The 15,440-nt window shown below is 35.0% G+C and overlaps 1 protein-coding gene across 1 annotated transcript in view; it reads left to right on the forward strand.

Annotated features, from left to right (window-relative positions):
* The window catches only part of LOC124805252 (zinc finger protein 572-like), a 44,031-nt gene extending 39,273 nt beyond the window's left edge, over window positions 1–4,758 (forward strand). The window contains exon 4 of the mRNA XM_047265765.1: window positions 3,592–4,758. Coding sequence (XP_047121721.1) covers window positions 3,592–3,874 — 283 coding nt within the window. The 3' untranslated portion in view covers window positions 3,875–4,758. The remainder of the gene's footprint in view (window positions 1–3,591) is intronic.
* The last annotated feature ends 10,682 nt before the right edge of the window (window positions 4,759–15,440 follow it).

Genomic DNA, 15,440 nt, shown 5'->3' on the forward strand with positions numbered 1-15,440 from the left:
CTGTTGTAATAGAAACTTTATCTTGTTGTTATAACCTATGTCTGAATGTTTATTAGGATATCGTGAAAAATTTGAAGTGAATTTTGGCTTTTCAGTGAGTTGAGTGGTAGGAGCTTGTTGCGTTACGTCCGCACTATAACACAACAAATATTCCGTGATAACCAAATTTATTTGACCTTCTGCCACTCAAAACAAAACTTAAGTTCGACTACACAACACTTCGCTGGCTGTAGCGCCAAGGAGAAATCAGAGTCACTAGTAGAGAATACAAGTCCAGACCACTGCCAACCAGTCGATACTGACGCGTCGCAAGTTTCCAGCCAGGGAGGCCACAGTACGGTTCGGTCGTCGTGAATCCAGCAGCCGGGTAGTAACACAGTCATCGGCAAAGATTGAACTGGTTAAACGGGCTCAGGGAGCTCGCTTAAATCCGCAGGTCCGGCCAATCAGTGTGTTGGTAGGTGGCGCCCTTATACGGTTGCTCACTCTGGTGGCAAGGACAGCGCCGCCAGGGTAATCCGTATCGATAGTGGTGTGTGTACGCTGCCGCTAACCCCGTGATGACGCGTCCAGCTGTGCCAGTTGTTGACATCGTGTGCGTCGCCAGCTGTACTCGCTGTGTGCCGCGCATGTTGTAGCACGCCGCACCGAGTTGATGGCTGCCGTGCGGCGGCCGATACGACAGAGCTGGGCATCAGTCAGTTGTAAATATTTCTCAGGCTTCATGTGCTGATTGTGCTGCCTGTCCAGCTGGTACTTCTAGAGCCTTGTGAGGGACACAGGCTGTAGGGATGGGAGGAGGCCAGGTGGGGATGGGTGGGGGAATGAATGAGAGCCAAATACACAGCTATTGCAACTACCACCACTATGCTCCCTACCACTGACGACGACGGTTTGTACAGTTGGTAACAGCTTTTTTCGTGCACAATTACTGTTTGTACGAGCGTGTGGTGTGTTGCATACCAGCTGGCTACTCTGTTTGCAACCACTGGTACCCGTCAGTCTAAAAGTTATTTTAATCAAAGTGTAGGATATACAGCTTTTGATGTTATCTTCATAAAGTCTCCTTTGTTCATAGGAGGAATCATACAGTAATAAGTCATTAGTATTAATACAGTTAGTAGACTCCCATAGAAACATCAGCAGTCTGAATGACATACAAATACTTCCCCAATTGTTTGTGCATTGAGGTTGGACAAACATGTAGTACACTGTATGAGATGTCCATTTTCTGTTGTAGTCTTCCATCTTAGAGCTAGAGTACAAACAGTATGCACTTTTTCCATAGAAGACACAATTGAACACTTTATCAAAGTAAATGTCACTTCACCACAAATGTAGCGAAGTTATTTATGTTATTAGTATAGTAATGAGAGGTGGTGTTGGCATTTTTCTGTTAATAGCAGATTGCTAGCTTGAAGCGTATCACAATACAACTATCATGAAAGTGATTTGAGAAGTGTAGAAAAAGGACTATTTTTTTTATAAGAAAATATCTTAAAAATGAAGTCCTTTTATTTGGCCTCCGGAAGCAGATCGTGTGATGAACGCTTGAAAGGCCCTCACCGGATCATATGATGATACCATGATGTGAGAATTAAACATTCTCAGGCACTCCTACCAACCTTCAAACTCTCATGAAAAAAGGGTGATTTTCAGGCAGTGGCTACAGTTCAAAAACTAGGGCAAATATGCAAATTTTAATGCTAGTTTCAAATTCAGTGGAGCTAGATAAAAAAGCTTTAGCTTATTTAATAACCATAAATAACATGATGTGTGTAGTAGCACTCCTATAACTACATTGTAGTCTATTCCACAGGGAAATAGTTTAAACCTTGGTGGAGAAGATGCATTCGGATCCTTTGAGATTTTCCATTCTGTTTGTATGAAAACCCTTCCGCAGTATTCAATAATGTGTATATTTGTGAAAATATAGGGTTTCCTGACTAAAAAGTTGGGATGTGTTTGGAAATCTAGATAATGCATTTGTGTTGACATGTTGGTTAATCTAGCTGTACAGAACTGAATATTTATTATCATGTAAATGTGATGCCTCCACTGTAGTCTTCAAGCAGTTCTATCTGTGAAGCTTGAATGTGAACCAGAGAGAGTAACCAGTGGCTCATGGTCAGTTATGTTGTGAAATTTGCTTCTGTGTAAGTATACAAGAAATTTGCATATGTCACAAATTATTGCAAAAACTTTGCTTACTATTTGTGAATAAATAGCCTTCCTGAGCTGAAATCAACAGACAGTGTTGATATGGTTTCCAGGCAACTTGGTCTGCAGTAGCTGGATCTGCTTGTGTGGCATTGTCATTTATTCATACAGTGCAGACTTTAATGTCTAGTATTTATGTCCTTATTTATTTGAGTTATATTGGAAGACACATGCCCTACACTGTGGCTGAGTGCCCTCATAGCTAAAATCAAAAACGACTGTCACCTGTTCTTCGTTTGTGTTGTCTTTGACTTTCTTGTTACCTGTGTAATAACAGGAAATAATTCTTTCTCGTGTTGATAACTTGCGAAACTGAGTTAATTCCTTGTCACCAAATATATCATACCATTCCAATACTGCAGTGGTAAAGAAAAAGTAGAACAAATACCAACATTCATTAATCTTATCACACAGATACTAAGATGTTAGTTCAGAGAGAAACTAATTTATGTATGCCTTACAATATGAATGTATTTAATGGAAAATGAAAGCTCCCATGGCACCTCTGAACACTCCGTAGACACTGGTTTAAAAGGAGCTTTTTGGAAGGGCTGTATAACTTTGTGAAATGTCCTGTAGTTGCTACAGTGGGTTGAAGAAAGTATCCTGATCACTCTTCAGTTTGCAGACAAACTGAAGTTAGAAATACAGAGGGAATTAGGTTAAATGGCATTTCCATTGAGATTCTTCACAATTAGCTGTGTACATTTTAAAGCACAACATTTTGACGAGGATTTCAGTTTTACGTTGGGGGACTTTATTAGGGTGACAAAGTGATGATTTAATGACTGTGACTTGTGATGTTCCCTTTAATATGGTACCATAGTGTAGTTTTAACCAGATCTTGCATAAACTGTGTTCCAAATAGTAACATATTACGTGTATATTGCCAGAAATTCATGGGAAAAATTAAATTATTCATGTACATTTTGTGCTGCTTACAGCAGTACAGTGAGAGTAAAATGAGTATGCGCTGCTCGCCTGACAGGTGAACTGATATTTGAATACATGGGAAATATGTAACAATCTCTCAGTATGTGCAACAATGGACAGAAGTTTGTTCTTTTATTTCTTCACAGTTAATTTGCCACAGCTTGAACAAGCATTTTATGTAATGTTAATTATGTGTTGTTGAAGTTTTGGGTAAGTAATATTAACTGTGACATTGAAAATAGTTATAAAAGCAAGCTTAAATTGTCAAAGTAGTATACATTGTAAAAAAAGTTAAAAAATATGTTTTATTTTTTACTATTGTAGTTAATTTTCTATAATATTTTCATTTAGTGATCCTAACTTCTTTACTGCAACAGGCTCTCGTAAAAGAGACTTTTTTAACAACTGACCATAATTTATTATTATTTTTGAATACAGGTACCCGTGTCGTCTTTGTCCCAAGGCATTTGGATGGTCAACAGATCTCAAGAGGCACATCCTTACACACACAGGGGAACGACCCTTCAAATGCCGCAGCTGTGATGCAACATTTACCCGAAACTTTCTCCTTCAGAAACATGAGAGTCGTGTCCATGTAGAAGGTCCAAACTTAAACACTGGAGATTCAAGTGATGAAAACTTCACAGCTATGGAAAAGAAGAGAAAGAGATCCAATGGAGAACTGTCATCACGCTGCAATGGTGTTTCGTGCTTTGTCTGAAACACGTTTTGTGAAACTGTGGCAGGTCTAGTATGGAAAACAATAGGGAAAGGTTAGTTCGCTACTCACCATATGGAGGAGGCGTTGAGTCACAGACAGGCACAATAAAAACATATTCTACCATTCTTTTTCATTGTGCCCATCCACACACATTTTGTAAATCCATTGACTTGTTCAGTATTACTGATAAATGGTCTTCTGACGTGTAAGTGAGCTGTTGCTACAGAATTTATGCACCAGTCGTAATGATTTGATTTCTCACATCTGTGAGCTTTTGTCATATGGAAATCCCAAATTCTAGTTTAACAGATAATTTTCTATCCTAATGCAAAATTCTGCATTGCATCGTCAAGCTGGTTATGAAAACAACAGTTACTTTTCACAGATTCTTGTTTTACTTTTGAAAGGAATGGACACCAATTGGATTAGTTTCAAATGAAAAGTGGGGAAAGAATGACTGTCATCATCCAGGCAAAAATGCACGAAGGATATCTAGTAAGGCACAAAACAGCACAAGTGTCATTGCAGCAGACTGCATCAAATGTTATTTAATCATTGTGAGATAACTTTGCATCAGTAAACAACATAGAAATTGAAGAGATTTAAGTGTTAGGAATTGTGTTAAGGCAGAAAGAAACATGGCTGTATATTTGTGTTGCCTTTAACCTATCTCGTAAGTACTTATATATTCACTGGTAGCACGTGTGGGAGCGCAAAATGCCCAAAAAGAGCCTTATTGAATTTTATACAGCTAAATCTTACAAGAAAATGGAGATTATTATTGTTAACTTTCAGGGTATAATATTATTGCTGCCTTCATAATTACTTCCGCAAAAGTTCAACTGCAGGCTAAGGCCTTTTTCTTTTATTTATTCTACAAAACCATTTAATATCTTTCCCGCTAACAATTCAGTTTACAATACATTTTAAGAACTTGCTGAGAATGTCTTAAAGCATTGTTCAATATTTTCTTACATCCAGCTGCTATATTCGTTGACATGGTATTTGTGTACCAAGTGTTACAATTTACTTGAATGTTTTTAGATCTTTTGCTGGGGCACTTAAAAATTGGTTTGGAGATAATCATTTATAATTCATTTGCAATGAGGAAACCACCATTTTGCGATGGATGTAACAGATTTCATCAGGATCATGGTTTTTGAATATTAGTTAAATATGTTCATTTTTTGGGCAAGGAATAAAATTTCAACTCGTCAGTCCAAAGATGTCTGCAGTTGTATGTTATCACAGGATTTTGTGGGTTTGGATTTCCAGTTTGAAGTGAAACAAAGTACGAAAAGAAAAACCTGAAAAATAGATCTCTATCAGCACCAGAGGTGTGTTGACATGTTTGAAGCATTAGATTTTCAATTAGTTTATTGATGGCCAATATGTATCTACAAATTAAGCTCCTTATACTTAATAATTTAACATTGAAAATCATAGCAAGACATGCAGTATTGATGATGATATGGTTTGGAAGGAAAGAAATCTTTTGTTTTTGCAATAGTCCTGGTTGTTTATTGCCAGTTAATTTATTTTAAATAGGAATTTTGATTTTTGAAAATATTGACATAATTATGGTTTGTTACATAAACTTTTTATGATTTCCACACAATAAGACACAGGAAAGTCTTCAAAAGTCACAGATATCTAAAGTATAGCTAATCAAATCATTGCTCTTGTCCTGGAAGAATTGACATAGTTGTAACATACAGACAGTAGTGTTTTTAAATGGATGTTTGAAGGTATAGTCTAAAATGCAATGTATGTTCTTCTGTAAGTGAACCAACATCCTTCTTGTTGGTGAGTGCACTGTATCAATTTTTTTTCACCTAAGTGTTTGTTCAACATCTCTCTTTCTGTAGCTGCTTATTACACACAGGATAATATTTGATGCTCACAGTGTAATTTTATTTGTTTTCCCTGAACATATGTAAGCGAATATACTGTATTGCAAGCTAGGTTTTTCCACATTTTTTAAAACTACTTTGGTGCAAATTAATTTCATTTACCAACCTCCTTTGACATTGTCTCACAGGTGTTCAAGACAGTTTTCATAGATCATATTTAATGCAGAAATTTTTTGATAACTGTATATTCAGAAATGATGGCAATATTTTTATAATACGAAATTTTTGTAACTGAACAATAACTATGACAATATTTGTTGGTGAATTGAATATGTATTATAACTGAGAAATTTGAGCATTGCAAAAGAAAATATACTTGTGGCTCTATGATAGTACAAGATTAGTCATGTTCAAAGCTATAGTTTACTTCAGCATATATTATGGCTGTCTACTGTGGATGACTGATTCCTTGGTGTGTAAACTGGAAATGATTTTAAACATTATTTAATGTTAAATGGGTGAGAGCAGTGGTATAGGTCATGTAGCTCACTGAGAAATTTTGAAACTAGAATTTCTGTAAAATACATATTTTTATTAAGTTATCGGTTTTGTAGAAAGTTCAGGAAAACTTTAAAGGGAAACCTATTTGTGTGTCAATTGAAGGATATAGAATTTAGAATAGCGTTATAAACCACCGAGTCTTATTTACATGACTCACAAAAAAGATAAGCAGTATATTTAACTTCATGCATAACATCGTGTCAAAATAGGGGATATCAGTGTTGAGGGAACACAGAAAGTAACGAAGTACTAAAAACATGTTTACTTCTTTGTGTTAGTTTATAAGTGTCTGTTAGTGTTAAAGGTTTTTTTAAAAACATCATTGAATGTGATAGTATCCAGTTGGAAGATTTAATTGCTTCTTCCTGTGGGGTGGTCTGTGTGTTACATTTTTTGCTTGTTGTAATGTGAATTACTGTATTTCTGCCACAATGAAGTACCACATTGATGAATGTGCAAGGTATCACACATTTATTTCTCAGTATTTTGACAGTGTGCTACATTTCTTGAAGCATTAGATTCAAACATCTTAAAATACATTTGAGTGCTTATATGTGTGCCAGAAAATGGTGAGATGTAAATTGCTGTTGATGTATACCACTGTTCTCATACATTTTGTAGTACTGAATGGAAAGGTGAATGTTTGATTGCTCACAGTCTCATTGAAGAAATATGAAGTTTGTGCATTTAAGATATATGTGGCAGATGTTGTTATTTGAATTATTGTTTAAGGATGTTACAAAAATAATATTGTTTCTTTTAATTTTACATTACTACATTGTTGCTAGTGATCTAGGGGGAAAACATATTAAGTGAGATATAAAGTACAGAGGATCATCACAATTTCATGGCTGTAAACAGTATGATGAAGTTCATTCACGTGTTTGCATCTGTAACTAGTGTAATTCCACACATTTAATTGATTTTATGGTATTGTATCAGTGATAAGAAAGGTACGTAAATAGATTTGAGTAAAATCACTGATGTTATAGTGACAGAGAATGTTGTCACTCGTATCTATTCAAGAGAGTATCAAGCAGAATACTATACATAAGAATAAGTTAATCATTTAAACAGTGCAGCATTTACATGTTTCATGATCACACACATAATTCTTGTGGTGACATTAATGGCATTGGAAACAGTTGTTTGCTATTAATAACCATAAAAGCTTTTAATGTCTTTGTTCAACTGTTTTTAAGTTTTGGGAAAAGTTTTTTGTAGTTTCACTAGACTATTTCCAAATTGTTATCTAGTACATTCATTCTGCTCTAGCATTTAATACATTACTGCTTAATGGAAGAATTAAGAATTAGAATAATGCAGAGGTCAAAATAGGCATTTAGTTTCGTGGTTCAGTGCAATGTTCCTAACACTTAGTAGTGAATGTAACCAGTGCATTAACGTATTTGTTTTTAACATATGTGTGTAATTGTACATTTCTTATGAATTATGTAATGTAACTAGTGACAACTTCACTGTGCAGTGGCTAGAGAAACCCCTAAACATTCGTCAGTCTGTTTTGATGTATATTAAAGCAGTTATTTCAATGTAACTATGAACAAGATATCGAACAATGGATCTCTAGGATATGCTAACCAAAGACTGAAGGATGGTGGAAGAAATAGAATTAAAGATATTGGGGTGGAGGGAGGCAATAGAAGTAATTGGTTTTATTGTTACAATTATTTTATTTTTATTCCAGTATTATGCATGGCACATAAGGCAATTGTCTCTCTTTCCCATGCATAATGATTGAAATAATATGACAACTATCATTTAGCAGAATATCTTGGTCTTTTCTGTCATTTGTTTTCCCATTAAAAAAGTGATGAAGTGATTGACTTTCTACATGGATGTTCATTAAGGTAGATGGGAAGTGTCCATCATCAGTGCTAAATGGGCTCTTAAAATGTAACTGTCAAAGTCACACAAAATAATAAAATATTTCATCAGTGTTAAGTTTCAAGGTGATAACTGAACTAGTATAGGTGAAGTTTGACAATACTTGCAAAATTACTGGGAAAGGATGCAGTTCTATTTTAAAATTAATTTGCCTTTTTTTTTAAAAAAAAAATCAATTCCCACCCTTATTATTACTCAGCTATATTTTTCACAAAAGTGCATGATCAAGGAGTGTAAAGGAAGAGTTTTCACTCTAATGTTTTCAGGTTCTTCAGCTGTCTCAATCTGTTTAAATGTCAAACTGTCAACCAGTATATAAAGATTATTGTTTTCAGTCCCAAATAATTGAGGGGATAGAGTTCCAAGCTCTGCAGATAGCAATGGACATTAATTTACGTTGTGTACCAATCATGAATCATATTTCCTACATTTGTTTCAATGACTTTAAGCCCTTAGCATGTGACAAATTTGTGTTTTCTTATACCAGAATCATTCTGTTGTGTAACTGAGGGATGTTTTCACACATTTGTGTATGTTGAATTCATCAGCTAGGCATATACTTGGGTTTTGTGGCAGATTGATTTGGCACGGAACAAAATCTCATTCCACCCAACAATTGTTTCGCTAATTCAGGAATATTTGTTTGCTCTCTCCTATACCTGTAGGCAGTAAACAACCACACTTCGTATAACATTACAGTTCTGTATTTGATAACTGATATATTCTCAGATTTATCATACATAATCGTAAGATTTCTTCAATGAACAGAATACTGTTTTATTGCACTTCAGTAATATGAGTATTCCTTCCAAAAAATGTGATTCTCCTTTGTTGCATTGTAAAATATGTATCCAACATTGCTACTAACTATTTTAATACCATAGGTGCAAGACCTGTTTCATTTTAACAAATGCCACCATATGAGCTTTTTTCAGATTTATAATTTGTGAAGTGCAGGTATGGATTCTGTGATGTTTCTCTGATCAAATGTGCATTAGTTTTAGTACTGTATGATTGATATATTCCCCATATATTCCAACTGGTTTCCCTTCAGTTTTCAACTTCGTGTCATATTAATAGCATATGATGCATCCATACGATGATGATGTATATAGGGGGTATGAGATTCAAATCCCTGCCAAGTCATCCTAATTTACATGTACTTTGGTTTTCCTGAATCATTTGAGACAAATGCTAGAAGTTACTCGAAAAAGTCCATCTTTTTTCAACTGAGCTAGTGCATAGACTAATGATCTAGACATGTCAGATTTTAAACGCTCACCTCCGTTAAGGAGGGTATGTTTACACTTTATTCTGTTCTCTAATTCTCATTGCTCTCTATCATTCATTTCCTGTTGCAAAATATCTTACGTCCATTCTTTTTGCATATTTCTTATTGATACATTGTATCTTTTATTTTACATTCAGTCTCTCTCTCTCTCTCTCTCTCTCTCTCTCTCTCTCTCTCTCTCTCTCTCTCTCTCTCATGCCTGGAACTTAACTTACATCTTAATTATTTTTTAGGATACATTATGAAGTATCTTTATTGTATCTTGCTTTTGAAATAGTGTGTTGACATTCCTTTTCTTTCCTGTATCATGTGTACCTCTTGAACTCCTTTTATCTTATAACTGATTTTTGCCTTCACTGTCGAGCCCCTTTGTGAGTTTTCCACCACTCTAACTTAGAAAGTCTGAGATTTAGCTGGGTCTTTTTCTTTTATTGACTGTCGCTGATTTTCTGTTGGTATGTGCTCCATTTATATGTAAGTAAATATGGCAACTAAATTATATTTCAAAAATAATCTTATGTCTGACCAAACAGTATAAATCCACTTAAGGTCCAAAGTAACGTTTTAAGGACGATTATGAACTATTGTCAAAGATTATTATGTTTTTGTTGGTTTGTGGTGATGAGGGTGGGCTGGTGGGAAGTGTTGGATATGCATGGTAGTTTCTTGCTACTGTATTGCATGTCTGGTTTTAAATGTCACAGTAACAAATATGTGCAGTTACCAACAAAGTTTCTGCACTACCTGTTGCAAAATTAATTTTTTTTTGGATCCAAACTGGATGATTATTACCCAGTGTTACCACAAATATTCCTCCTGTAGCCTATTCTCTCATACCATTCAGTATTCTTCTCATAAAATTGTTTCTTTTATGCTGTGATTTGAACATTTGAGATGTATTTTGTATATATATACACACATAAAATATTGTACGAGCCAAAGAAATATGTAAATTTCAGAAATTGAGGAGTTACATGTGTAATAGTCCATAATGCACATATGTATAGCACATTATGAACAAGAGTACCGTACTGTCTAGCTGCAGACATTTGAAAAAGTCAGCTTATTTGTTTCATTGTATTTCAGGGTACAGCAAAGGTTCCTCTCTTATACCATCAGGAAACTGGATTTCTCAAGCCAGTTTTTAGTGTTATCGATGAAATTCATTAAAAAACTGATGTTTGCAGTTTATTTTAGTAACAAATTCTTCCATGAAGACAATAATTCAATAGTGTTTTAATATGTAAATTCACTGAGATGTTTATAAAAATTATTATTATTATTAAGAGTTGAAATAATGCTGGAACTTACGCAAAGTAAATGACACGTCATTTAATTAGCATATTTATATTGATGGAGAAGTGGTATAATACAAAAGCTGTATTTATATTTTCCCTGTACAGTTTGGATTTTGTATTATTTGATGCAGTTTTGTTGTCAATATTATTTCTTTTAAATTTTTTTTATCAGGGGACTAATTTTCTACTAGTTCTTTGCTGAGAAAAATATCCCTCTCCATTGTTGCATTAGACTGTCCAGTCACTTGCTATCAATATATTTGTATAACTCTGTCTGTTTTTATTTCATATATTTTATGTACCCAATGAAAGTTCATTAAATTGAACTTGGGTTTATTGTCAATATTGGTTCTACGCATGTGACAATTATAGATAAGTGTCACTAAGTAACATTACCATAAGAAATCTGCATGGGGGGATGATATTGCGTTTAAGATCAAGCATCCGTTTCCTGTTATTGCAGAATAAATTTGCTCCTTAACTACAAATGTGTATGTATGTCATATCGTCAACGATGGATTTTCCTACATATTTCACACAATGTTGAATCAATGTACTTTGCTGTTTGTTCAAGTGCTGTCATTACTGTGTTCAAAGTTTATGCTGTGTATGGGATATTTTTGTATTACATGCAAGTACATTGCCTTCTATTTTGCTTTTCAGAATATTAGACAATGCTTATTTCACATGCAGTAGGTGCTTCTTTTCAGATGATTCAAAAGACAGTACTGCTACATTTTTAGGCACTCACTGTTATTGGAATAACAGGGATAAATGTGTGTACATAACATGAAGGATAAAGTTGTCCTGGTGTCAAAGGATATGATTAGCTGAATAGTTCATAATATTTTGCAAAATTTGCGTGCTTTTGCGTGAGCTCACTTTCATTCGATTTGATTGTGAATGATAAGACTGCTGTTTTGGGTTGGGGGAGGGGGGGGGGGGCATGTGTGTAACACTTCTTTGAGTCTCTTCCTTTTTGGCAAAAACCGTTCAGATTGGAAACCCATTACCCTTCTTCACATATATGCCTTTTTCTTTTTGCCCTCCATATATTGATGTTTCTGTGTGTGGTTATACATCTTGCAAGCCACACAGTTTTGTTGCTTAGTATTTTGTGAATTGTTTTTGAGGATGTAGCTTGTGAATTTGTAATTAAATTCTTGCAAAAGATCCTCTTATCTCGTTGTCCAGAGTTTATTTTTCTTCCTTTCGCAGTTGACAGAAAAGAACAGTACTGTTGTGTTCTGCATTCTGCAGCCCATGATGGTCAGTTACTTTTCCTACTGTTGTTCTTGCGAAGTATACCTTATAATTTGTAACTTTACTCAGTTTTAAATGATACTTTCAGTGACCATAAAATCCACTAACGCTATAAATTTGTTGACCACAGTCGGGGTCATACTTTTGTTAATACATTATTCATTTCTTCTCAGATGGAAATCTAACTTTTTGTTGTATAACTACTAATCAGTTGTTTGGTGAAATGGACATCCACATACAATGGCAATAATTTACAGAACTTCTTGTAATGTTGCAGTTATTACATGTGAAAATGTAGTGTGATGTTTAATTGTAATTAATTTCAGTATTCATAACACTAATTCAGTAGCATTTTTGAAGTAGCTCTTATTTCTTTTTAAATAAAACCTATCGTGCTGTTTCTTCTCTCGATTTGCTTTATACTTATTGAAGTTCCCATCATGCTTTCAAAGTAACTCAAACATTTTGTGTGATTGTATTGGTTATAATACAGAAACATCCCATACTTCAGCAATATCAAATCTGTACTTGTTTCAATTTTCGTTGTTTTATTATTTGGTATAAACAGCATTGTAATTTAGAGGAAAGAGGAAAATTATTTTGTGACTTGGAGATTCACACCTTTGTGCAATATAGAAAAAGTACAAGAATATTACATTCTTTAAAACTCAACAATATACATATTTCCAGCAAGGAGCAGAGTATGTTCTTTATTGTGTGTGCAACAGTATGTGTAATTTAGTCAGTCAGTATTTATTTGAGAGAAATGCCTATTACATGTGTTCTTAAGGTAACTGCATTGTGTGATTTTTAAGACAGTGTAACAATTTCGTTGTATGTTTTTAATTAAGGAGTGGATTTGGGAACTTTAGTACAACTTCAAATAGTTATGTCTACTTTTTTTACACAAAGATATTTCAGATACTTTTTGAAAGAAATTATACATCAGGGTGCCTATGACTAGTCACATATAGATATAACTGAAGAAACTAGAGGCTTATGCCAACTTCCAGTCTGATAAATATAAGTAAATGACTAGGGAATTTATAGATGTGTTCTCAACTGTCTCATTTTAATTCTGCACTCTTTTGTGTGTGTGTGTGTGTGTGTGTGTGTGTGCGTGTGTGCGCGCGCGCGCGCGCGCGTGTGTGTTTTGAAAAGCAAGAGGAAAAGAAATTATGTCTATTTATATGTTGTGATAATGTACTTAAAATGATTTTGTACTGCTAACTGTGTTACTGATGGAACTGACACAAGTCTTGAGAGAATATTCAAATGTGGCCACCATACTTGCATCAATTTAATGAAACATTAATAGTGAAGGTGCTCTAATTTGTTATATAGAACTTCCTATTTATATATTTTTGTGGTGTTACATTGAGAATATTCTCAATTTGTTCCTTTTTTTGTATTATAGCATGTACGTCAGTATTCACCATTGTAGTTATTTTATACAAAATACATGTTGTTGTGGTGTAAAAATTTAATTGATGTTTACTTTTTGTTCATGGCACTTTTTTATTTCTAGAATGTCTGAACAAATACTTCTGTGGCTGTGGATGAGATGAATGTAACAAGAGAATGCTAATAAAAGTAGTCTCTGGTATATTTTATTATTTTGCACATTATTTTTTATGTAAAATATTGAGCATAAACTGGTTGCACAGTTATCAGTTGTTTAAATGACCAGCTGAAACAACACATTTACTAATGAAACCCGATAATCTTTCTCCACTTCTCATCTTACTTTTTTTAGGATTATTTGTTAGTGATGTGCTGTGATTGGAGAACTGATTACACATTTTAATTAATGACCCCTAGATTATTCAAAATACAGTAAGAACAATAACTTGACTAAGAGCTGGAAGGAACAGAAATTAATAATTGTGAGAAAGAGAACTAGTGAAAGAGAATGAGAGGAAAATCGCTGGAATAATACGGACACTACAATGTGGCAATCAGCGGTGAGTGTAACACCCAAGGGGTGTGGAGCAGTGCAGGTGAACAAGCCCCACCCCTTTCTTGTAGTGTTGCAGGGTACACCAATATTTTGTGCCTCTACAAAAGCAGAATTGACAGATAGTCATAATGATCACCATTCTTTCTGGTTTTGTGAGAGTTGTATTTAAACCCCACGAACGACCAAGATGAGTCTCTCCACTCACTTAAATAATTGGGGGGAAAAAGTAAAGAGGAGTATGCAAAGCACGTACGATCACATGCTAAGGTTGGCAGTGTCATAAATGAAAAATTCAGGTTCGAGTTCTACCAATGTCTCCTTCAACCATAGTTCAAAACACCTCCACCCCATCTGAAACTCCTGCGTTAAAAGTATCTGCAAAATAGTTAACATAATGATTGCTGCTTATTGTTTTACTGTGTGGAGATAACATACAATTGCTTGTTTCGAATTATTACACAATGTTCTTTTGATCATAAAAATATTGTGGAAGCTAACTTATAAAAAGTTTTGCACTACTTCTTCACATCTCTCCACACTATGACTACACACACTATGGACATCCTGTGGTAAATGCAGGATGACAAACATGCGGCTCTACACACTGCACTCCTTCAGATCTGTACAGGGTACTTAACTTCAGGACCATACACATACTACAGTGTCCCATGCTCATCTCCATATCTTCCATTAATTCCATCTGGAAAAAAGTCTGCATCCCCCTTTTGATGAATGACAATAGTTGCTGAGCTCAGGAGAATGACAAGACAGAAGTAGTAAGCTCTATAGATCTTGGGCACATGATTTGCTTGTAAACTGCGTTCCATTGTCATCATGTAAGTAATCTTGAATTTAGTAGTATCCATTACTTACAAACTATTTTTTAACAGCCTTTGTACATAGAAACATATTAATTATGTTTTTCATGTCCTTGGACAATTTATTATACGATTTTATTCCCTGACAGGAAATGTTTTTAGATTTTTGTCTATTTCCCTTCATAAATACATTTAGGTCCAAACTGGTTTTTGTTCATGTTCCATGATTATGTATAAAACTATTAATGAAATACTTGGTAACGTTTTACCTTATAAGCACAGCAGAGTGATAGAATTGATAGATGCATTCTCTTGGTGCAGGACACCACACACACACACACACACACACACACACACACACACACACACACACACACACACACACACACACAGACAGACTGCAGTTCAGCTCAGCTGATGGAATGGAGTGAGGGTTTGTGTTGGATGGGTTGGTAGAGGTAGAAAGAAGAGGAGCTGGGGAGGGGTAGCTAGCTTTTGCACAGATGGAGGTGACAGGTGTGGGGGATATGAATGCGGGTGGGAGAGGCAGTGTGTGTATAGCATCAGAGCCATTGAGTTCATGTTGCACACATTGGTGGCGACGTGGAGGCATGGAT

Source organism: Schistocerca piceifrons, chromosome 7 (genome assembly GCF_021461385.2).
Source record: "Schistocerca piceifrons isolate TAMUIC-IGC-003096 chromosome 7, iqSchPice1.1, whole genome shotgun sequence".
NCBI lineage: Eukaryota > Metazoa > Arthropoda > Insecta > Orthoptera > Acrididae > Schistocerca > Schistocerca piceifrons.